Source organism: Mus caroli, unplaced genomic scaffold, assembly GCF_978045245.1.
Source record: "Mus caroli unplaced genomic scaffold, Mus_caroli_1 scaffold_13, whole genome shotgun sequence".
NCBI lineage: Eukaryota > Metazoa > Chordata > Mammalia > Rodentia > Muridae > Mus > Mus caroli.
This window is the reverse complement of record NW_028227268.1, coordinates 26,840,608-26,864,060: the sequence shown is the minus strand read 5'-3', so window position 1 is coordinate 26,864,060 and position 23,453 is coordinate 26,840,608. Positions and strand designations below refer to the sequence as shown.

Here is a 23,453-nt window from a genome sequence, read left to right as displayed (position 1 = left end):
TAAATGCAGATCTTCTAGGAGAGTAAACCTAGGATGACCTAGCATGATTGGAGCTCCAGCCTTCCCTTCACCAAGCCCCCAGTGTCAAGGAGCCTTGCCTGGGCCTTTACCCCATGCTGATGCAGTCTCCAGCTGGAGGAGGAAGTGGCTAGTCTCACTTGTCCCCATGCTACCTCAGTCTGTTCCTTCTACCCCAAGAGGCAGATGGGAGTCACAGCTGGAGAGAGCAGAGACGAACCTCTTCATCCTCTGGAGCTGGAGCCAAGTTTGCTTAGAGGTCACCAGGCAGTTTTCACAGGATGTCAGCATGTCCCCAGGCCGGCCCAGAGACACTCCTGCTGAGTTAGGTGGGACCCTGAAGGCTGCAGGAGCATAAGCCCTCTGGGTGATTCTCATGGGTGTGAGGGCTGCGTGATACAGAGAAAGAAACAGAAAGAGGCCAGCAAGGACAGTGGGCTTGATCAGGCCATGCAGAAAAACAATGGCAGAGCTGGGGCACCTCTGGGCATCTACCACTGCCCCCTGCAGGGCTCGAGATGGTACTTCAGGGAGGATCTGGGGAGGAAGATGTCAGCCTTACCTCCCCTGCTGCCTCTTCCCCTCAAGCTGCCCCTTTGGGTGCCATGACCAGCCCCATAAGTGTTACTTTGGGCCTCTGGCACTAGATAGTGTGCCAGCAAAGGGTGTCAAAGAAGCCAGCCCAAAAGCCCTCAGTGAGCCCCTAGCTCCAAGAGATCTGCAGCTTTGGTTCCCATTTGGACCACGCTAGCCAGCCAGGGGGCCCATGGTCCCTCTCCCCTAGATAACTTAGAATAGAATATACAGTGTCCTGGGAATGTTTTATTTCCTGCTCCAAGGACAAGACTCTGCACAGAGAAGTGACAGGGCATCTCACAAGACTTCCCCCCCTCCCCCCCACACCCCACAGACAACACTAGGGCACAGTTCCAGCATGGCCACACAGCCTCCTGAGCCTCCCTCTGCAGATAGCCCCACCGTCCAGCAAAGGAGGCCCTATCCCTATCCCAGAATGCCCCAGTCTTACAGGAAGAGCTGGCTGTCGAGGGAGGGAGAACTCTCAGCAGGTGGTTAGGGCAGAGGATGGGCACACAGCACATGGGCGGACTTCTGCTTTGTGCCCCTCATGCTAACAGGACCTAATAGTCATATAATCATCCTGTCTCAGCTGAAGGACAAGGGTGGCGTGCCATCAGCAAGAGGTGTCAGCGGTGCAAAAGTGCTGGAGGGAGAGGGGACTTCTGAGAAGGAATGGCCTGGCTGGTGACTGAGAGTCATGACAGCAAACACCCAAGGGTGGGGATGAGGTTGCCACCTCAGCCTCAGTGCGGGGGGGGGGGGGGGGGCTGCCCACTGCCGGCTCCCATGGGAGACACCATTGAGCTCTCCATCCTAAGTTGTCTACACAGTTGGACTCCCCTTTGCTGACCACTGTTCTCCTTCTGAATAGCAAGGAGAGAGCCAAAGGTTGAGGTCTTCTCTGTGGCTTGATCTGGGGTTGCCTGGCTTCCCTGCCCAGGGGCCTCGGGGTCCAGCATCTGCTTTGGATAGGAGGGAAAGCCCTGTAAGGCTGCCCAGGGCCTATTTCTCTTCCATAACAAGTACCTTCTAACCTCAGGTTGGGCACAGCACTGAGGACCCTTCCCCAACACCTGAAGCTTGACCCTGACCCACCGGGCCTCTCTTACTCTCCACCCCCTCCCTACCTGAGGTTCATCCCTTTCTCTGCCCAGTGTCCAGCCAGCCAGCCTCCTGCACGGGCCTCTGCTGCCCATCTAGATCACCCAGATGGGTAGTAGGGGGTATCACTGTGGTAGTTGTAATCTGGGCACACCTTCTGCACCAGTCGATAGTCCGTGCTATAGAAGGCAATATAGACGCAGACAACTTTGAAGGGCTGGGAGCAGCTCCAGGTGGCCGAGCTCTGAGCGTGGTCACGGGAACAGATCTTGGCTGGGTCGTGGGTACAGAGCGAGGTCCGGCGGCCCCGTTCTACCTTCTCCCACTCCATCCGGCAGTTGAAAATCTTGGATGCCTTGGCTTCGATGAAGATCTGCTGCTCTTGGTGAAACTCCACAGCTTTGCTGGGGGGTACAAGGCTGATGGAGATGTTACCCTGGCCCGTGGCATTGTGGCGGAAGTGGACGCTGAAGGTCCCGTTTCCGTGGTCCACAATCTTGCCTGTGACCAGCAGGTTCAGGGCCACTGTCTTGATGTTGGAGTAGAAATCACCCCATCCAAATATTTTTTTCACCTTGGTCGAGGGTAAGGGACTTTGTTTGGGGCGGTTGGGGGGCTGCCCAAGGACACCCCAAACCTCCCCGGGTGGGGCTAACAGCCCTAGGAGGGTGGAGTTAGCCAAGGGGCGGGACTTAGGTGAGATGTGACCTCGCTTGCGAGGCACCCTAGGCCGAGGCTGGCCTTCATGGTCATCGTGTTCAGGGTCCTCTGAGCCAGGCGGGCCATCGTCTTGGCCGCAGATGACCTATGGAGGGATTTGGAAAGAGAATTAGAACCTTGTCCTCAGAGGACCTAGATTTGAGATCTGGCAGAGCATCCCATCAGTATCTACCTGGTCTCTGTCCCTGTTCACTCAGGCTAAGGGGGTGGGGGTGGAGAAATACACACTTGTTCCCTTGGGGGTCAGGTGTGCACCCTGGCTCTTTCATAATCCACCCTCGTGTTCTGATGCTTCAGTCATCTCCATATCTCATCTTTACTGCCCTGCCTCAGCCTGCTATCCAAAATCTGGAGGGGGTTGGCTGGACGTCTCTCCTCTCCATGGACTAGGGTACCAGAGACACACAACTCTACTCTCCAGATAGGCCCCAGTCAGATGGGAGGGCTTGGCTTCTGATCTTGCAGAAGACCCCCCAGTCTGAAGGGAATGCAGACTGTCTACCCCTTTCCCTCCAATTTATTTATTCACTTCTTGATCACAGCCTTCTTCTCCTCCCAGTCCCTCCTCCCACTGCCCCTCCCCCATCTCTCCCTCTCCTTCATCTCTGAGAAGGGTGAGGTTCCTCCTGGATACCAACCCACCCTGACACCTCAAGTCACTGCAGGTCTAGGTACAGCCTCTTCCACTGAGGCCAGCCAAGACTGCCCAGTTAGGGGGAGAATTTCTACCCTTGAAACATCCAGGTGCCACGGAAGCTTCACTTCTTTCTATCTTCCAGGAGTCCTTCACCTAGAGTTGGGGGTTGCAATTTATTTGGGGACCCCCACCCCTACCTTGGGAGCTCCCTTCTGTCAACACACACACACACACACACCCCTTATATCTTTTAAGACGTTTTAGTCTTCTGGCTGGGACACCGTTCCTAGCCTAGTATAACTGCTGACTTTAGAGGCAAAGACAGCCTATGCTATGCACCACAAAATAAGAATCCAGAACCCAGCCAGAGTCCTGGGCAGTTACCAGTTTGGTTCAGGTTTTGCTAAGGCTAGGAGACCAGGAGCAGATGCCACACCCAGGATGGCCAAGCTTGTGGGAGCAAAATCCTTCTCTGGGGAACACGTGATGACATGCCAAGATGGCACTTGCATGATAAGGGACCAGCTCTTGTGAGTCCCATTTCACAGGTGAGGACATCGGGCCTTGCAGGTTACATCACAAGACATGGGCCACAAGTGTCAGCCTTCCCATCACCAGACACAGTCCCACCTCACGACCTTTTGCAAAAGACTTTTACCAAAGCCCTGTTTCCACCTGGAATGCCCTGTCAAACTCCGCCAGGGCTTGTCTTGCCTACACAGGCTCAGCTATGGTGACAGGCCACACCTTGGGGAGGCTTCCTGGAGGAGAGTGGAAAGAGCCAGTGGGGCTCAGCAGGGCAACAGGGAGGTTACCTGGTTCCCTAGGCTCCATGGCCTGAATGTGTGTTTGCTCAGTTTCCGAAACCGAGTTCTTCCCAGTGTGTCTATGTCACCAGTGAGGGGACAGGAGCTCAGCCACAACATCTGGACTGATGATGACATGGGTGGGGCGGAGGGAATCCTGAGGAGCTGGGATGGGAGGCTCCAAAGGGTTTAGTTCTTATGCCTCTTGCTCTGGCCTTGGTGACCAAGCCAGTCCCGGAGTTAAGACTGCTCCTGCCTCCCAAGTCCCCAGTGCCCCAGGGTCAGAAGTCAAGAAGGAAGGCTCCTGGGTTTGGGTTTAAGGCTGCCCACCTGTGCGTACTTGGCTCTAGGGTTTATAGCTCAGTAGTAAAGAGGGCCACAGGAAAGGGCCAAGCAGGGAAGACATCCTCCCCGAGAGTGGACTAGGAATGGAAGGGTTGCTGTCAATGGGAATTGTTTTGAGGAAGGGGACCGTTCCAGTGGCGCCGAGGCGGAGGCTTCTCCAGGACAGGATTAGGGTCGGGGCAGATGTGGGGCGGTGGGCACGGGTCGCGAGGGAGTTAAGCTACAGGGTAGGGTCCGGGGTGGGGTTCCAAGGCATCCTGGGCCGCGGGGGAGCGGGGTCTGGGCGCTCAGCTCAGCTGCTCTGAGCGCCTGGGGCGGGAGCCGCCTGCCCAGGTCCTGTGGGGCTCGGGCTGCGCGCTGCCGGGAGAGGCGAGGAAAACAACAGGCGAGGAGGGAGGGAGCGAGAGGGACGGCGGGAGGCAGGGACGCGGGGGCAGCCCCCGGTCCGCCCGGGTTTGGCGCGCCAGGGCCCACAGTTCGGGATTCTCTGGGCCCCAGAGGTCAAAGAAGAATACCGCGTCCCCTGGCCGGGCAGGTCACCTGCCCCACCCCCGTTTCGCGCGTCCTGGGATGCTGCTACGAGAGGTCGGGTAATCCTTGGCTACTCAGCTTGGGGGGCCTTTTCCCTAGTGTCACTCTCACCTCCCGCGATCAGCCGCGGAGTGGGTGGGCCATCCAAGCACCCTCCTCCCCGCCCCTATTAACCCTTCCAGTCCAGCCTCTGGCCTCGGACCCGCCCTCTCCCCTAGCCTCCAGCGTTCACCGCATCCCCAGGATGCCGGGGTGGGGGGAGGGAGAAAGTTTCAGGGCTCCGCAGCTTCCCGCGCTCTCCCCATTCCCTGGCCCCCGCCCTGCGCCGCTCCCCGCGGACCACTCACCAGATAGAGGCTGCCCTGCACTAGGAACACGAAGCAGCAGCGGGTCAGTTGCATCTTCCTCCTTTGCTCTCACTCGTCTCTCTTTTCCTTTCGGGGTCCCAGGCCCCCTCCGTCCCGGACTGCTCCTTCAGGCGCGCTGTCCCATGCTCCGGTTCCCGGTGGCTCGCGGCCCTCCCCTCAGCCAGTTGCTGGGACCGACCCCGCCCCCTTCGGTCCAGCTGTGCAGCCGCCGCCCCCTCCCCGAGTCCAGCTGCTCGCCGCGCGGTCCCTTCTCCCGGTCCCAGATGTGCGCCCGGAGCGTCTCGAAGGGGCTCCGGCTGAGCGGTGACTCTGCCGCTCCAGACAGGCGCTCGGCGCCCCGCTTGTTTCCAGAGGCTCGGCTCTCACCCAGATGTGCTGGGGACCTGCGCGCGCGCCCGTCCCCGGTGCTAATTCCCCAGACCAGACGGCCCCTCCCGCCCCGTCGCGGCGCGCCCCCTGGCGGACGCCCCGGGCCACGCCGAGCCGCGGCCGCCCGCTCCCTGCGCTGCGCCCCGCCAGACTGGAGCGCTCCTGGCGCCCAGGCGCCTCCCGCTTCCTCGTCCCTCCCACTGGCGGCGGCGGCGGCGGCGGCAGGTACGGTGAGCCCAGTCGGTACCTCCGGATTTAACTCCTCCCCTGCCGGCCAGCAGCCTGGGGACCTGGGACGCCCAATTTCCAGCGTAGGGGACAGGAGGAGGGCGGAGGAGCTCTGGGAGAGGAGGCGAGAGGCTGGAAGACCGCGGATGGGGACATCAGCTTTTCCGCCCTTCTGGCAGCGCGCCTTCTTTTCTGTAGCGGGCACACGGGAATCTGTCGCTCCACCTACCTCCACCCTAGGAGTCCTGGAATTTGGAAAGACGACTCTACCTAAATCCATTTTTAAGGGCTCAAGGATATTTACAGCGGATCACAGCTGATGGTTCCTGCAAGACTTGATGAGGGTGCTGAGGGAAGTTCTTCTAAGTGTCTAGCTTGCACCCTTTTCCCTAGCACATTCGTTCCTTTTCTTCTTAGACGACCTAAGAGCAATCAGTAAGAAGCATTTGGTTGAGGCGCTGGGCTGAAGAGACCACTAGGGACCAGGCTGGGTTCTGAGGTTGGGGTAAGGGTTTGCCTCCTGAGAAATAGAGGCATAAATGGCGTGAAGAAGGCCTCTCAGAGCATGTTCTTCCCTACCCATTTCCCACGGCACAGGTGTCACCAGGCGGAAAAGGGCCCCACCCCAGTGGGGTCCTAGGTTGCTCTGGTCTCTTCAAATCACCAAGGCAAGAAAGATTAAGACCTAGACAAGAGATCCCAAAGGGTCAGGACCACCCTCCTGCCCTCAATGGCTAGACATCCTTCTGAGCTCTTTAGAACTCCTTTGGTCTTTAGAAAAACAAAAGGTCCTAGGACCTGCCTGGAGTGTGGAAGCTCTCCACACTCTCTTCTGTGGCCCTCTGAGATCCAGTGTGGTCCCTGGCTGCAGCCCCCAGCTCACACCCAGCCTCCTCCCCCACCATCTGCCAGGCGTTGTGCGAGGAATGCAGATGAATCTTAATATCAGCCTGGGCCAAGTGCAAAGAGGGAGAGACTGCAGAAGGAGGTAGCTTGGATGAGCCCCCTGTCTCCTGGGTGCCCTGGGCCTTTCCAGGGCTCTTTGCGGGGTGTGTGTGTGTGTGTGTGTGTGTGTGTGTGTGTGTGTGTGTGTATGTGTGTATGTGTGTACTCAAGGACTGCCAAAGGCAGGGGAGGAGGAAGGAACAGGTAAAATTTTGTGTGGCCTTGGAGCTTCTGGCCCAGCTGGGAGGAAGATGCTGTTGGTCTGAGCGTGGGCAGCTAGTTCCCGCTCTCAGCTGGACAGAGACGAAGCTGGGCTCACTCCTTACCCATTCCAAGTCCTGCCCCCAGGAAAGCAGTGTGGCCCAGCAGAAGGGGTACTGTTTTCAAGCCAGACAGTCTTAGATTCCACACCAGGCCCCAGCCCATTGTGTGACCTTGGGCAGGTTACTGCCATGCTGGGATGCCAGGTTTCAGATCTTTCCTTTGGAGGCGGGAAGAACACAGTGTGTGTACCCAGTGTGGGCGCCATGGTTGGCGGGCACCGTGGGAGTGCAGTAAACGGAAGGGCTCGCTTTTGCACTTCCCACACATTTGCTCTGGCTGCTCTGCCTGCCACGCTTGCCCCCACTCCCCTCTTGGACACTCCTGGCTCCCACTTCAAGTTTCTTCTCTGCCTTCATCCATCAGCCAGTGGTAGAGCCTATCCTCCATACCAGGCTCCCATCCAGAGCATGAGTTACAGAGATGAATGGGACACCATCCCTGCCCTCAAGGATCTCCTCGCCCTGTATGTGAAAATCAATCATTATAACTCACTGGGGTGAGTGCAAAGACACAGTCCCCATAAGGCCTGGAGGACGTACCCGGAGAGGTGGGGGAGGGGCAGGAAGATCAGGGCATCCCGGAGGTCAAGAGGAGTAGGGCTACTTCTGGCAGGAAAACAGTTTGCGGTTCTGGGGTGCCTCCTCCAGGGGAAGAAAGAAGGCAGGGATCAGCTTATGTGTCAGCTGAAGGGGTCTGGTTTATGGGGAACCTTGAAAGGATTTTTAAGGGACTGGTTACAGTCCTGCTTGTGTTTTGGAGAGCTTTTGGAGAATTCACTAGGAAGAGGAGGGGGAGGGGAAGCAATTAGAAGACTAAGGTTGGGGGCCTGAAGACAGCAGCAGCAAGCAAAACCAGAAAATGAAAACCAGCCAGGCTTTGGCTGTTGCTGAGGTACAGGATGCAAGAGGGGAGGAGGGGGGTAAAGGTACCAGGCAGTGTCCTGCATGTGACAGGCTGCATGCATGATAGACTGGGGGGAGGGCGGGGCGGCGGCGTGTGCCCTGGTCAATGGAGGAGGATGCCTTGGGGCAATTCAGCTTTAGCTATGACATCTCTTTATGCTATGCTGCTGTTGGCCATCCAAGGGCACCTGGAAGTCTGTCCTGGGATGTGGGGCATGTTGGAGAAGTTGTAGGCACCGGAGGAGGAGCTCTGGGCAACCTGACATTTAAAAAGTAGGCAAAGGAAGAAAACTCCCAGGAGCTCACAGGCAACCAGGAGCAAAGCGGGCCACGGGGCTCACTCTGGAAGCAGAAGGATCAGAAACGCTCTCACTTGAGTGTGCCAGGCAGAGTGACAGCCACCATATGTAGGCCCAGGTTTCCTGGCTGGGGGAACAGGAACCCAGTACTGTATAGTTTTACAAGCCCTTGCCCCTCCCCAGGAGACACAGAGTAAAGTGGCCTCCAGCTCTCTAAAAATCTGAATAGAATTAACTCTGCTGGTAGAGTGCTTGCTCAATATGCACAAAGCCTGGCATCCCACCTTTAGCCCCCTATAAACAAGATATGGTAGACACACCTGTAATTTCAGCACTGGGGAGGTTGGAGACAGGGGGGTCAGATGTTCATGGCTACCCTCAGCTACATAGTGATTTTGAAGGATTTTTAATTTCTTTCTTTCTTTCTTTCTTTCTTTCTTTCTTTCTTTCTTTCTTTCTTTCTTTCTTTCTTTCTTCCTCTCTCTCTCTCTCTCTCTCTCTCTCTCTCTCTCTCTCTCTCTCTCTCTCTCTCTCTCTCTCTCTTTCTTTCTTATTTTTGTTCATGTTCACCTGCATAAATGTCTGCGAACCACCTACCTGCCTTGTGCCTACAGAGGCCAGAAGAGGGCATTGGATCCCCTGTAACTGGAGATAATACAGCTGTAAGCTGCTGTGTGGGTGCTGGGAATCAAACTCGGGTCCTCTGGAATGGCAGCACTCTTCTTTTTGCTGATTTAAACATTTTTATTTATTTATTTATTTTATGTATATGAATACACCATTGCTCTCTTCAGACACACCAGAAGAGAATGTCAGATCCCATTAGGGATGGTTGTGAGCCACCATGTGGTTGCTGGGAATTGAACTCAGGTCCTCTGGGAGAGCAGCAATCAGTACTCTTAACCACTGAGCCATTTCTCCAGCACACCCCCCCACCCCCCCACCCTCACCTCCCACCCTCGCTGATTTTTTTTGAGACAATGTTTCACCATGTAGCCACGACTGACCCCAGACTCCTGACTCCCTATGTAGATGAGACTAGCCTCAAACTCTCAGAGATTCAGCCGCCTTGACAGATGTCACCCTGCCTGACTCTTAATCATTGAGCCATCTCTTCAGCCCCTACATAGTGATTATGAAGCCACCCTGGGTTACCTGAGACTACAGGAAGGAAGACTGGGAATGATGGTGTATGTCTTTGATCCCAGCACTTGGGAGGGTAAAGCAGGCAGAGCTTTAGGAGTTCGAGGCCAGCCTGGTCTACATAGTAAAAATCCTGTCTAGAAAGAAACAGAGAAAGGAGGAAGGAAGGGAGGAAGGAAGGAAGGAGAAGCTCTGAGGTAGGGAGTGTTGAGAGGGAGGGAATGATCCCTAGCACAAAAGGATGAAGGTATGCCAACAAGGGATGGAGAAAAGATACCTGGGTGTGTGGAAAGCCCTTCAGCAGAGAGAGGGAAGGCAGGCCATAGACACAGTGCACCTGGGTACCAAGCACCACTGCAGTGGTGTGATCCCAAGGTGTGTCTGTCACTCAGGGCCACATCTCCATATGCCTCGAGTCCTTCTCATAGCATCCCTTGCACACAATAGATACTCTGCGAAAAGATAAGATGCTTAGTGCCCAAGGCCTGGAACCTCCTGCCCCCTCTGCACCCAAATGTCCCTTGCCCAGCATTTGCCTGACACCTCCTCACGTTTTTGCCTGCTTCTGGAAGGATCCTGTATATGTGTTTCCCTCTTTGCCTCCCCAGAGCAGCCAAACAGCACAGTGGGGCCCCTGATTTGCTCTCAGCCAATGGGCGGGAGCTAAGAGTTTCTGGCTGTTTTTTGAAAAGCAGGCAGACAGTGGCTGCCCTTAAACTCACTGTCTGGAGTGGTCTGAGAGAGAGGCGAGGCTGGCTCATAATTGTTAGCAATCTCTCCGGGTTAGCCGGCAATTTGCAATTTTAAAGAGTCGGATAGAGATTTATGTATTGGGCATTAGGGAGGCCCAGGGGGAAAACCAAACTTAAATAGGGGAGTGAATATGGGTCCCTGGGAGATGAGTGGAAAAGTGTGGAGCTGTGGGGGAAGGAAAGAGCCTTCTAGGCAGATGAAGCCATTCGAGGAAAAGCCACAGATAAAAGAGAGCCCAGGAGTGGGGTTCTGAGGGGCCTGGATGAAAGAGTCATTTGTTCCATGAATAGTTATCAAGTATCTACTTTTATGTCCGGTCCTGGCCGGTGTGCAGTGCGTTTCTGGACCGGCAACTGCGTTCCTCATTTGCATGGAAAATGTGGGGTGGGGGGTGGGGGGAGGATGTGGAAGGCAGCAGAGGGGAAGGCCCAGACTCTGCGATGCTAGCACACAGTACAAGTTCCAAGACAGGGAGGGAGATGGGTCCTAATTTACCTGGAGCCCAATGGATGAGAGGGCCTGGGGCTGCCTGAGGGTTGAGGTTGGTCTTCTAGGCAAACGGATGGAGTATTATTCTCCTGAGCCTAGGAAGCCTTAGTAAGAGAGGAGCTGGAGAAGACACGAGTGTGGCAAAGACAGGGAGAAGGGCTCAAGGGAAGGGGAGATGGGGGTGGGGGGTGGGGAGTAGAGGGGTGTGAGGGTTGCTGTGGGTGACTATGGAGTCAGCACCAAGAAGAGCACCCCGGTCTTTGTGAGAGGTGGAGCTGAGAGTTGAGTGAATTGGGGGAACCAGGCAGTGGTGGTAAGTCAGAGACATGGGGCTGTGCGGAAGGGGCAATGGGGACAGGAGAGAGTGGCTCTGAAAGGGGTCTAAGAGAAAGGTGTCTAAGTTCAAATTGACCCCCAGCTCTCTGGCTTAGGGAACACAAGTGTGGAACGAGCCTGTGGGTACTTGGGGCCCAGGCATTGTGAAAACAGATGACACTGGAGAGCAGACTGCAGAGGGCAGACCAGTAGGTGTGTGAGCCTGGAGGCTTATCTGAGCAAGAGTGGGGATTGCTGACAAAGTGCACAGTGACAGGGCTGGTGCACAGTAGGGCCACAGAACCTGTTTTGTAGGAAGTAATGAAAGCAAGAGACCTTTCATTACTCAGTGGTGGACCTTTGACTTAGAATGCTCTGAGGGAGACTGCTAAGGTACCAAGTTCATGTCTTAGGTCCCAGGGTGTGTGTGTGTGTGTGTGTGTGTGTGTGTGCATGTGAATGTGTGTGTGTGCGTGCGCGTGCGTGCGTGTGTTACGTGTTACTTCAAGTGCTTCTAAGCCTTCACCACTCGAAGGGACCTTTTACTGGAAAAATCATAGTCTATTTGCTCTTGTTAGGTTCCTGGCTCTGAGGCCCACCCCTCGCCATCTTAGTAGTTGGTCTTTCCTCTTCCTGGATCACGGCATCTGGAGGATGTGGAGAGCTTCAGCTTCTCTCTCCCTGTCTTTGTCTGTGTCTGGATGTAGCTGGTTGAAAGTGCTTTGTAAACTGAACAAAAGGAGCGCTGGGGCTCCTTCCGGTTACATTTCAGCGTCTTGGGAGATGAAGAGTGAAAGGAAGAAAATAGGCATCTGGCCAGGCGCCAACACCTGGCACTACCTTCAGTGGCAAACCCCTCAGCCACCTGTCGGCTGGACCCAAGTCACCATGGTTAACGAGAATCTTACAGGGGGCGATGGTGAGACGGAGCGCGGGTGTGGTGCGAGGATACGAGTGGCGTCGGCGCGCCACCTGGTGGGCGGTCCGGGGAAGGCAACGCCCTCTTGCCGCCCGAGACAGCTCAGTGCCTGCCTAGTGCCTCTCATACACTGAAAAAAATGAATGGCAATCATCTTAGGAGGTGAAAGCAGGAGAATCAAAAGTTCAAGATCATGCTCAGGTGCATACCTAGTTCGAGGTCAGCTTATGCTCCCTGAACTCCTGTGCCCTACATGTTCCCAAAAATGGTATGAGTGGGAGTGTAGTGCTTTTGAGCTCCGGAGACAGATCACCTAGTCCCTAGCTTGAATTTGTTCACCATCTTGGGTAGGTTATTTCACCTTTGTGCTCTTCGTGGTGTAATAACTATGTCGGGCAGACGTACTCAACGATTACTAGCTATTGGAATATTCAGACTTGCTATCCAAGCACAGATATCCAATTGTCCTGTTGTGCTAAAAGCTCACAGGGAGGCAGTGTTGTCAGTAGTTGGCCACAGGGAAAGACGGTGGATGGACGGAGGCAGGTCGTACATCTCGCAAAACTGCCTCAAGGTCATCATGGTGAAATGGGTCACCCGCAGCGAGGATTATTGCTTCCTCTGTGCACGGAGGCGATGCAGGGCGCCCAGGTTCCGCAAGCTCTCCAGTCTCCAGGATCGTCGAATTTGCCTCATGGGTAGCAGCTACACCGGCCCGAATTCAGGGGCTTAAGATTCTTTGGACCCCCGCTGAACACGATTGTCAAAACGCCAAGTGTCAGCTCCTTGCACAGATCCCATTCTTGTTACCTGCCAGGCCTGTTCAGGAGCTTCAACAATTCCGGGGGCCACTCCCCAGGAGTGCAGAACGCCTGGCTGCACCTTCCATTTCTAGGCCTGTAGCGACTCCTGGCGAGCAAAGGAAGAATAACTGCGCCTGCATATTGGCGCGCTTAGGCCAGCAAGCCGAGAAGCCCTTCTGGGTGGGGTCCTGCTGGGCACTCTTGAATGATGGCCAAGGGAAGCAGCAGACACTTCCTATGGGATCCTGGGATCACGAGGGCTCCCCAGAGTAGCCTTGACTGGGGCTTCTATTGCTCAGACGACATCTAGGATCATCAGATTCCAAATCCCTTCCAAGACCTGGCAGAGGGAGTTTAGGGGCCCCAGGAAGAAGCAGGGCGGTGGGTGGTAGTCAAAGATACTAGGGCCTCAAAGGGAAGGATTTACAGGGTTTTTTTGTTTGTTTGTTTGTTTGTTTGTTTTCCCATATAAATTGTTTGGGGTCGCCATTGTTCTGTTTCTGGCAATTCCAGCCTGTCCTAGCTTGATGTGATACACACCATGATCAAAAGCAACCTGGGGAGGAAAGATCTATTTTATTGAACCCTCTGGGTCTCCGTCCATCACCAAGAGACCGATGCAGGAGCTCAAGCAGAGGCCACGGAGGGATGCTGCTTACAGTGACTTGTTCCCCAGACTCACACTCAGCTACCCTTTTGTACCTCTCAGGACCCCCTGCCCAGGGGTGGCTCCACCCAGAGTGAGTGGAGGGCCCTCTTATATCAATCATTATCAAGAAAATACTCCCCCTGCCCCCAGACTTGCTTCCAGGCCAGTAGTCTGATAGAAATGTTTTCTCAACTTCTTTCCTCTTCTCAGATGACCCCAAGTCTATGTCAAATTGAACACACACACACATTCCAGCACACAGCCCCGAGAGATTTGATGACAGTACTACATAGGACAAAGGTAGATAAGCTTAGGAATGGTCACAGCCTAAAAGGGACTCCAGTCCAGGAGGCTGCTGTAAGCCGAGGACCAGGGGAGAAGCAGCAGGAAGGACACTGTCACTTGGACCTGGCTCTTCTGCCTCTGATAGCCCTGGGTCACCATGGGAGTGTGGCTGCCAACACCCACTTCATGCAAACTTAGCCCCTGCCTGCCAGAGCCCTGTAGCTGGTGGGAAGCTTAGAGTCTCCTCACCCCTGCTAAGCTAGACCCCAGCGAGTACTGACTTCCCAAGACTGAGATGCAAAATCATGCATGTCACAGTTGATGAGTGGGGCCTCCTGTGTTCTGCGTCATGAAAGACTCATATTTCCCCTCATGATGATCGCCATGCCAACTTTGTCCCTGCCCTCTGCCCCTCCTCTCCATCCAATACACTGCAGGGCAGGCTGTGGGACTCCACTGCTGTTCCCAGGGTTGGGGTTGGGGTATGATGCCGGGTCTGTCCTCCCATCAACCTTTTTACCATCCTCACCCCCAAGCAAGAGGAAGTCAGAGTTTGGGAGTGCAACCTGTGGGGTAGGCCCGTGGAGTTGTCTTTCTACTGTGTGGGACTTGCCAAGTCAGATTAGGAAACACTGTCTGCAGTTTACGGTCTGTCTGACCAAGCCAAGAAGGCAGGTCCCACTACTGCCACATTTTACATATTGAGAGGACTGAGGCTGGGCAGTGGTAGCGCACGCCTTTAATCCCAGCACTCGGGAGGCAGAGACAAGTGGATTTCTGAGTTCAAGGCCAGCCTGGTCTACAGAGTGAGTTCCAGGACAGCCAGGGATATACTGAGAAACCCTGTCTTGAAAAACCAAAAGAGCCGGGTATGGTGTTGCATTCCTTTAATCCCAGCACTTGGGAGGCAGAGGCAGGCAGATTTCTGGGTTTGAGGCCAGCCTGGTCTACAGAGTGAGTTCCAGGACAGCCAGGGCTACACAGAGAAACCCTGTCTCGAAAAAAAAAAAAAAAAAAAAAAAAGGAGGGGGGGAGAAAAACCAAAAAGGAAAGAGAGACAGACAGACAGACAGACAGACAGACAGAGGCCTGGAAAGGTAAGACCAAAGGATCAAAATAGTACTCTTCAGACGTGAAACTTTATTTTTTGTTATTTTTAAACTTGGTGTAGGTATGTGTGTGTGCATGTGAGTGCAGGTGCCTGAGGAGGCCAGAGCCATCAGATCCGCTGCAACTGGAGTTCCAGATGTGATGTCAGCTGGGTGCTGGGAACTGAACTGGTCCTCTGAGTTCTGCTCCTGCTCTGAGCTCCCAGTTCTCTCGCAGCCACAAACCAGATGTCTTAAGGTTTTCCAGTTATTTTGTTTATGTTGAGGGGGTGTTGCCTTTCTCCACTTACGACACAAAGTAGCCCTTTCTTTGTTCGTTAAAGTTTATTCATTATTTAATCTGTATGGGTGTTTTGTCTTTATGCATATTCAAAGAAATTTGTTTGCAGCTGGGCATAATGATGAAAACTATACTTCCAGCTTGTGGAAATCCGAGGCAAGAGAACTGGAGTTTGAGGCTAGCTTGGGCTTAGGGAGGTCCTGTCTTGACAAATAACAATCAAGCAAAATCCACAAAATAAAGTTGTTTGGTGCTCAACCCAGTGGTTCCAACCTTCCTAATGCTGTGAGCCTTTAAAAAGGTTCCGCATGTTGTGGGACACCCCCACCCCCATGAAGTTATTTCATTGCTACATTGTAACTGTCATTTTCCCGGAGCCTAGACCTGCAGGGGATCTGATATACAATCCCCTGAGAAGGTCAGGACCCATAGGGCGAGAGAGAACTGCTTGCTTAATTAAGAGGAGTGCTAGGGTCCTGGCAGCATGGGAACACACACACACTCACACATACTTACCCTCCCTCTCACACACACCCTCACAGTCACTCACACACAGACTCACACACACCCACACTCACTCATACACGCTCACACTTACACACATATACTCACTCACACATACACTCACAGTCACTCACACACAGACTCACACACACCCACACTCACTCATACACGCTCACACTTACACACATATACTCACTCACACATACACTCACAGTCACTCACACAACTCTCACACACTCACACTCACATGTGCAGACAGGATGTGGGCATGTCTGGGTACTCCAGGCTTCTCAGGAGACAGGAGGTCTTTAGCTCCTGTGTTAAGTACTTTTTGTGTTGTTTTGTCAAATTCCCTAACAAAAAGAAACTTCGGGGCTGGTGAGATGGCTCAGTGGGTAAGAGCACCCGACTGCTCTTCCGAAGGTCCAGAGTTCAAATCCCAGCAACCACATGGTGGCTCACAACCATCCGTAACGAGATCTGGCGCCCTCTTCTGGAGTGTCTGAAGACAGCTACAATGTACTTACATATAACGAATAAATAAATCTTTTAAAAAAAGCCGGGCGTGGTGGCGCACGCCTTTAATCCCAGCACTCGGGAGGCAGAAGCAGGTGGATTTCTGAGTTCGAGGCCAGCCTGGTCTACAAAGTGAGTTCCAGGACAGCCAGGGCTATACAGAGAAACCCTGTCTCGGAAAAAAAAAAAAAAAAAAAAAAGAAACTTCAGGGCTTGTTTTGGCTCGTGTTTGAGAGCCGGGGTCATCACTGGGGGGGGTGAAGGTGTGACAACAAGAAGGGCCTGAGCTGTGCTAGCAAGCGTGGGTGGCCTCTGGACACATTGCCGCCACAGTCAGGAAGCAGGGAGGGTGACTCCTGTGCTCAGAGTCCCTTTTACTTTTTTATTCAGTCTGGGACCCCAGCCCCCAGGATACAGGGCTGTTGCATCCAGGGTGGGTCTTCTGTCTTCGGTTAAACCTCTCCGGATTCGCTCTCCCTGACACACCCAAAAGTGCGGCTTGATCTCAGCCCTGCTCACCTAGACAGCACCTCAAGCGCCCCTCCCTCCCCTCGATGCCTTGATCTGGCCTCTGAGCCACTGGCAGCCCCTGCCAGGCCCTCCCTGACTTCAGCATGCTGCGCCCTGGACCTGACCTCTCCCCCTGCTTAGCTGGTGGACACACACCTGCTCACCCTGGGAGGCAAAACCTAGCTGAGATCTTGATTCTTGCCAAGGCTTCTCTGTTCCTTATAGGGTTACATAAATCTATTTCCATGCAGGTATATAATTAGCTAATTACATAACAGACTCTGAGTAGCTCCTTACTTACCTCCAGTGCTCTTCTCTCTCTCGTTGCCCCCCAACTTTCTCTCCACTTGGACAGTCTCCTTCCTACCTTCATATTAACTATGCATATATGACTATGTACCTGCAGAGACTAGGCTGTAATTGATAAGAGATGTGGCATTTGTCTGAGACTGATGATTCATTTACTATGACTCTCTCCAGCCGTATTCATTTTCTCATGTAAACAATGCAACCCCACTCTTTTTAATGCATGTGAAAAATTCTAATGTGTATATAAACCACATTTTCTTTGTCCACTCCTCTATCGATGGACACCCGGTTCTGTCGCTTAGCTATTGTGTAGCGCTGCAATGGTCACTGATATCTGTGCCCTGTGATCTGCCGACTTGAAGTCCTTGGGTAAATGTGCAGGTGTGGCATAGCTGGTAGATCTATTTTTAATTTTCTTTGGGAGGGGCTCCCTACTGATTTCCATAGTGCCAGGCCGATTGACACAACTTAAGATTGTGCTACAGAGCCATAAGAAAGAAATCAGTGCCCGTACTGCCATAAAAACAGATGCGCAGATCCGTGGAGTAAGAGAGAGGACCCAGATACAAACCCACACGGCCAGAGCCACCCGACTCCCAACAAAGACACCAAGAATGTACAGTGGAGAAGTGACAAGCTCTTCAGCAAATGGTGGCAGCCAACCGGGATATCCAAATGCCTACTGAGGCCCGTGCTTCAGTCTGTATGAAAATCAGCTCCAGATGGATCAACGACCTTCACGTAAGACCACAAACTCTGAGACTGTTGCAGGGAGCAACAGGGGAACCACTTCAGTATGTCAGCATGGGCAAGGGCTTTCTGAACAGGATGGAAGGATGGAAAGAAAGAGCATTAGTGGTTGACAACGGGAATCGGTAAAACGAAAGATGTCCACACAGCGAAAGGAAACAGCCATAACAGTGAAGAGGTAGCCCATTAGGGGGAGATCTTCGCTAATGAGACAGTTGGTAGAAGATTAGAGCCTAGAATAGACAGAAGCCTCAGAAACCCAAACGCCAAAAAGAGCCAACAACCCAACTCAGCAAATGAACTAGAGAAACAAGCAGACAGTTCTTGCCCGGCGAGGTACAACGACTGATACACGGATGAAAACATGCTCTGCATCACTGGCCGTCTGAGAGATGTCGCAAAACTACACAGGGATCTACCTCACCTTAATAAAAAAACACAGCAGTCAGCAGGAAGACAAAGGACAACTGATGCTTGGGCCAGTCAGATGGCTTGCTGTGTAAAGACCTTCGCCACCAAGCCTGGCAACCCGAAGGTGTAGTCTCAGAGCCTGCATGGCAGAAGGAGAGAACTTAGCCCCTCAAGTTGTCCTCTGACGTCTGCAGACATGATACAACACATATGCACCCCCCCAACAAACACACAAAATAAATTTTTTAAATGTTTAAAAAGTAAACAAGAGAGAAAGAGAGCAGCTCCGGCTTCCATTTTTGTCTGACTCTTCATCGGCAAAGTTAGAAAATATATTTATTTAGTCACATATTTGTTTGCTTGCGTGGAACAGCTGTGCCAAGGTCAGAAGACAGCTTAGCTTGTCTCAGGAACTGAGACAGACTTGGCAGACTTGGCAGCAAGTATCTTTACCCACAGAGCTAGCCATCTCACCAATCCCAGTCCACAACTTTTCTTTTCTTTTTTTTTTTTTAAAGATTTATTTATTTATTATTATATGTAAGTACACTGTAGCTGTCTTCAGACAGACCAGAAAGGGGCGTCAGATCTCATTACGGATGGTTGTGAGCCACCATGTGGTTGCTGGGATTTGAACTCTGGACCTTCGGAAGAGCAGTCGGGTGCTCTTACCCACTGAGCCATCTCACCAGCCCGTCCACAGCTTTTCTGAAGCAGAAAGGCCAGCCTCCCACCGATGGACCCAAGTCCCCTGCTCTCAAGCACAGCTTCTCCTGCTGGAGGTTTGGACTCTGTGGTCCGGCTCCCGAGACCCCCCGAAGGCACTCCAAGCCATGAGTAGTGAGTTCTGTGGGAGGCCACAGCCAGAAAGGTGGGCTCCAGGTTTGTCCAGTGTGTGGCAGTGGGCAGAGTCTTTCCAGAGGAGGTGAGTGTGGACTTCCGAGCTGAGTGTGTGTTCATGGCAGCATGGGAGCCTGAGGAAGGCGGTTTCCCCCGGAGTATCAGCTGTCAAAGGGAAATGCTGTTGCTTTAGGGGAAATCAATTTATCTAGTAAACAAGGCTGCCATATTGTGATCCATCTGGCAGGAAAGGAAGCCAAATGGCTCCTCCTACCATCTGACAGCACCTACGGAACGAATCCCGGGGGACTTAACGATCTAAGCAGAAAAGCTAAATGTTTCAGAAGAAACTAAAAACATTAGAAGAAAATCTAGAAGTGATTAAGAAAAAAAGTATTTATTCTTTTTTGCTTTGTTTTGTTTTGTTTTTGGTTTTTCGAGACAGGGTTTCTCTGTATAGCCCTGGCTGTCCTGGAACTCACTCTGTAGACCAGGCTGGCCTCGAACTCAGAAATCCACCTGCCTCTGCCTCCCGAGTGCTGGGATTAAAGGCGTGCACCACCACGCCTGGCAAAAGTATTTATTCTTAATTTATGTGTGTGTTTTTCCCTGTGTACGAGAAGTCAGAAGTAGGCGCCAGATCCCCTCTAACTGGAGTTAAAAGCTTCCATGGGAGAGCTGGGACCCAAACCTGGGTCCTCTGAAAGAGCAGCCCATGCTCTAACCCTTGAGCCACCCCCTAGAACACTAATTCTTGAAGTTGGGGAGTGAGACAACTCTTTAAAAATAATAGTGTGTGTGCTGGACTGTGGGCTTAGGAGTGGGATGTGAGAGTGTGTGTGTGTGTGTGTGTCGGGGTATGGGCTAAGGAATGTGTGTGTGCAGAGGCTAGCGGTCAACCTTGTCATTCCACAGGAACCTTGTTGTTTAAGGCCAGGTCTCTCACCGGGACTCAGGGCCTGCGCCTTGCACCAGACTGGCTGGCCAGCGGGCCCCATGGTCTTTCCTTTCCAGCTCTGGCCAGCACACCCAGCTTCTCACTTGGGGGCATCACGCTTTGGAGGCAAGCACTTTACCATCTCCTCAGAGCCTTTCTTTTAGCTTTGTTTCTGGGGACAGGATTTCATGTAGCCCAGGCTAGTCCAGAATTCATTTTATATTTGAACTAATGATTCTCTGCTTCTCCCTCCTTCGGTGCAGGGTTACAGGCGAGCTCCACCATGTGTGGCTCCAGATGTTCTTGGGGTTTTATGTGTATGGGTGTTTTGCCTCCATGTGTGTCTTGCTGGTGCTTGTGGAGGCCAGAGAGGGCACCACATCTCCTGGCACTGGAGTTGCAGATGGTTGTGTGTTGTTTCCTTTTTTAAAAAGACCTTTCTTTTAGCCCATCGCCCACCAGAGGTAGTGGAAAAGAAAGGATGCAGGGAAACTGGACCTGTTTAAAAGTTGTTCTTTAGAGCAAATCCCATCTATGTGGTTAGGAAATCAACAGCTTAGTTCACAGGTCAGCAACGGCAGCTCGAGCCACTCGCAAATACTTTACAAATACACCAACAGTCCAGTTCTGTAGAGTCGAGAGAGCCAACACAAATCAGCAGCGATGGTGTGACCTAGCAGAGACAGCCAGGCCTCGGCCTCAGCAGGAGTCAGCAAGAGAGGCCAGGATCACCAGGGACACCAGGAGAAGTTCTCTGCTGTGCCCCTTTGCTGAAGTAAAGATCAGCAAAGACGAGAGACCAAAAAGCATTATAAAGCTAGCTCTATAGCAAGCCCCTCTCACAGTCTGTTGCATCCCTTTTAAACACCATGTATCTCCCATGGGCCTGGCCTCAGCAGCATGCGATGTCTCAGCTGACATCACTCTGTCAATCGGAAGCCATAGCACACCATCAGAAGGTTTTTGGTTTTGTTTGTTTGTTTTTTGGTTTTTTTTGTGCTATGGAATCCCAACAAATGGAGCTCAACTGCTCAATGTAAGGGGACCAATACATGCATGTCGCTAGTAAAGAGTCCTTCATCACGTGTCCTTTCATGTACTTGCTTAGAAGAGCATCCTTTCTCCTGTGTCTGCTTCAGACAAACGTTCCTTCATGAGGCTACCTTAGCAGAACATCCTTTTATCTGTGTCCACTCCAGAAAAACAGTCCTCCTTCCCGTGTTTGCCTCCAGCAAAACACCATCTGACACAACTGACTCTCCAAAGAACTGACTCTCAGTTTCCTCTTCAGTTGTGAGCCACCATGTAGGTGCTGGGAATCGAACCTGGGTCCTCTCGAAGAACAGCCTGTGTCTTAATGGCTGAGCCATCTCTCCAGTCTTCTTAAGTAAGACAGGTGATTGAGAAGCCAAGACAGATGGGGGGGGGGGGAAGAAAGGGAGCGGGAGAGAGAAAAGAGAGAAGTTGTTTATGAAGACTTATTTGACGTAAGGTTTCATGGATAAAATCCAATGGATGAGAAACAAACAATAGATTGAAATATACATAGCAAAGAACTAATATCATCTCTATAAAATAAACTATGTGCCAATAGGAGGCAAAAATAAAAATCAGGCAGAGGCACAAGTGGATATGGGAAGAGACATGGCCCCTCAGGGGTCAGAGCTGCAATTTAAACAAAAGGGGTGTAGGTACCTTAGAAAAGAGTAGGCAGCCAGGGGTGGCAGCACATGCCCTAATCCAGAACTCTGGAGGCAGACATAGGAGGGTCCGTACAAGTTCCAGGACAGCCTGAGCTACATAGTAAGTCCCTTTCTTGGAAGACAAAAAAAATTAAAAAAAATAAATAAATAAAAATAATGGATGACAAAAAAACTCTTCACACTGGACAGTGGTGGCGCACATCTTTAGTCCCAGCACTGAGGGGGGGGGGGGGGAGGGAGTCGGATTTCTGAGTTTGAGGCCAGTCTGGTCAACAAAATAAAAAGCTCTTCATTTACAGAAGAAGAAAAACCAAACCAAACCAAAACCAATACCAAACACTCTGATTAACTAGCGTAGCTTGTTCCCAGCTGTGGGCCTCCCCTGCCCCAGTCAAACCATTTACATAAATACGGTTCATTTGCTACGAGCAATGAGCCAGTGTTGATATGTTACGATTAAAGTCCGCAGTTTATTCAAGTGTCCTTCGTTTGTATCTGGTGCCCATTTTCTGTTCCAGCACCCATCAGGACATGTGGTACCCATTTCCTGGAATTCCTCTTGGCCTAGGCCTGTTTTTCAGATAGTCCTTGGTTCTGATGACCTCACAGTGTTGCTCAGGCTAGGGGTGGCTCTGTCAGAATCTGACGATATCACCCATTCCTCTCTTCCTCCCTATCTTAGTCAGGGTTTCTACTCCTGCACAAAACATCATGACCAAGAAGAAAGCTGGGGAGGAAAGGGTTTATTCAGCTTACACTTCCATGTTGCTGTTCATCACCAAAGGAAGTCAGGACTGGAACTCAAGCAGGTCAGGAAGCAGGAGCTGATGCAGAGGCCATGGAGGGATGTTACTTACTGGATTCCTTCCCCTGCCTTGCTCAGCTGCTTTCTTTTAGAACCCAAGACTACCAGCCCAGGAATGGCACCACCCACAATGAGCCCTCCTACCCTTGATCACTAAATTGAGAAAATGCCTTACAGCTGGATCTCATGGAGGCATTTCCTCAAGGGAGGGTCCTTTTTCTGTGATAACTCCAGCTTGTATCAAGTTGACACACAAAACCAGCTAGTACACCCCTCTCTCCTTCCTGATCTAACAAGTATTCTTGCCACTGTATCTCTGATCTCTATGTTTGCTACTTTGGCACAGGTTTCTACTAAGTTGCCCAGGCTGGCCTTGAACTCACTTTTCCCCAGGTCTACCTTGAACTTGCAGTCCTTTTGCCTCAGCTCCTAAGAAGCTGGGACCACAGGTCTGCAGCAGCAGGCCTGAGCATCTCCATCACAGGTGCCACACTCTCTTCTCCTCACAGCTCAGACCCCAGATGGGACCCTGGTCACTGAGAAGGTGCTCTTCCCTGGAAACATTACCAGCAAGGTAGACCTGTAGTTTACAGCTAAGGGGAGGTCACGGCACCTCCCTGCCCCTTAAGATGTCTGTATAGGGCTGGAGAGATGGCTCACTGATCGCTCTTCCAGAGGTTCTGAGTTCAATTCCTAGCAACCACATGGTGGCTCACAACCACCTTTAATGGGATCCAATGCCCTCTTCTGGTGCATCTGAAGACAGCTACACTGTACTCGTATACATTAAATAAATAATATTTTTTAAAATGATGTCTGTATAGGAGCTGGAGTAATGGCTCAGTGATTAAGAGCACTTCCTGCTCTTTTAGAGGACCTGTGTTCAATTCTTATGGTAACTCACAATTGTCTGTAGCCCCAGTTCCAGGGGATCTGACACCTTCACACAGACATACATTAGGGCAAAACGCCAATGCACATGAAAAAGTAATTTCAAAAAGACATCTGTATAATTTGTTTAGAACTCTGTCCCATTTATTGATGTAGCCAGGCACTTCCGGTATCAATATGAACCATGTGGACATTTACAGCTACTTTGGGTTCTGATCCAATTTAATTTTGGTGCTCACTGTAATGTGTTGTTAATCAATTGGTAAGTGAGGGTGGGGGCGGGGTGGGGAGGGTGAGTGGGGAGGGTTGGGGGTGGCTGAGAGAGTGAAGAGCTGTCACTCCAGCATCTTCCTGATGCCA

The 23,453-nt window shown here is 52.2% G+C and overlaps 2 protein-coding genes across 3 annotated transcripts; one reads left to right on the top strand and one right to left on the bottom strand.

Annotated features, from left to right (window-relative positions):
* Window positions 1-920: 920 nt before the first annotated feature.
* Window positions 921-5,342, bottom strand: Nxph3 (neurexophilin 3). The gene is made up of 2 exons (XM_021178043.3): window positions 5,085-5,342; window positions 921-2,503 (listed from the first exon to the last, which is right to left on the bottom strand). Exons 1-2 carry the CDS (start codon window positions 5,136-5,138, stop codon window positions 1,799-1,801), a joined length of 759 nt encoding a protein of 252 aa, XP_021033702.1. The 5' UTR covers window positions 5,139-5,342; the 3' UTR covers window positions 921-1,798.
* Window positions 4,586-16,141, top strand: LOC147001408 (uncharacterized). Of its 2 annotated transcripts, none has more exons than XR_015044972.1 (2): window positions 4,586-4,791; window positions 11,451-16,141. XR_015044972.1 is itself a non-coding variant. In XM_085829627.1 (2 exons), exon 1 carries the CDS (start codon window positions 5,228-5,230, stop codon window positions 6,020-6,022), a length of 795 nt encoding a protein of 264 aa, XP_085685753.1. In that variant the 3' UTR covers window positions 6,023-6,690; window positions 11,451-16,141. The 2 variants fall into 2 exon arrangements, 1 of the variants encoding a protein (XP_085685753.1); XM_085829627.1 differs by lacking the exon at window positions 4,586-4,791 and adding an exon at window positions 5,228-6,690.
* Window positions 16,142-23,453: the final 7,312 nt, after the last annotated feature.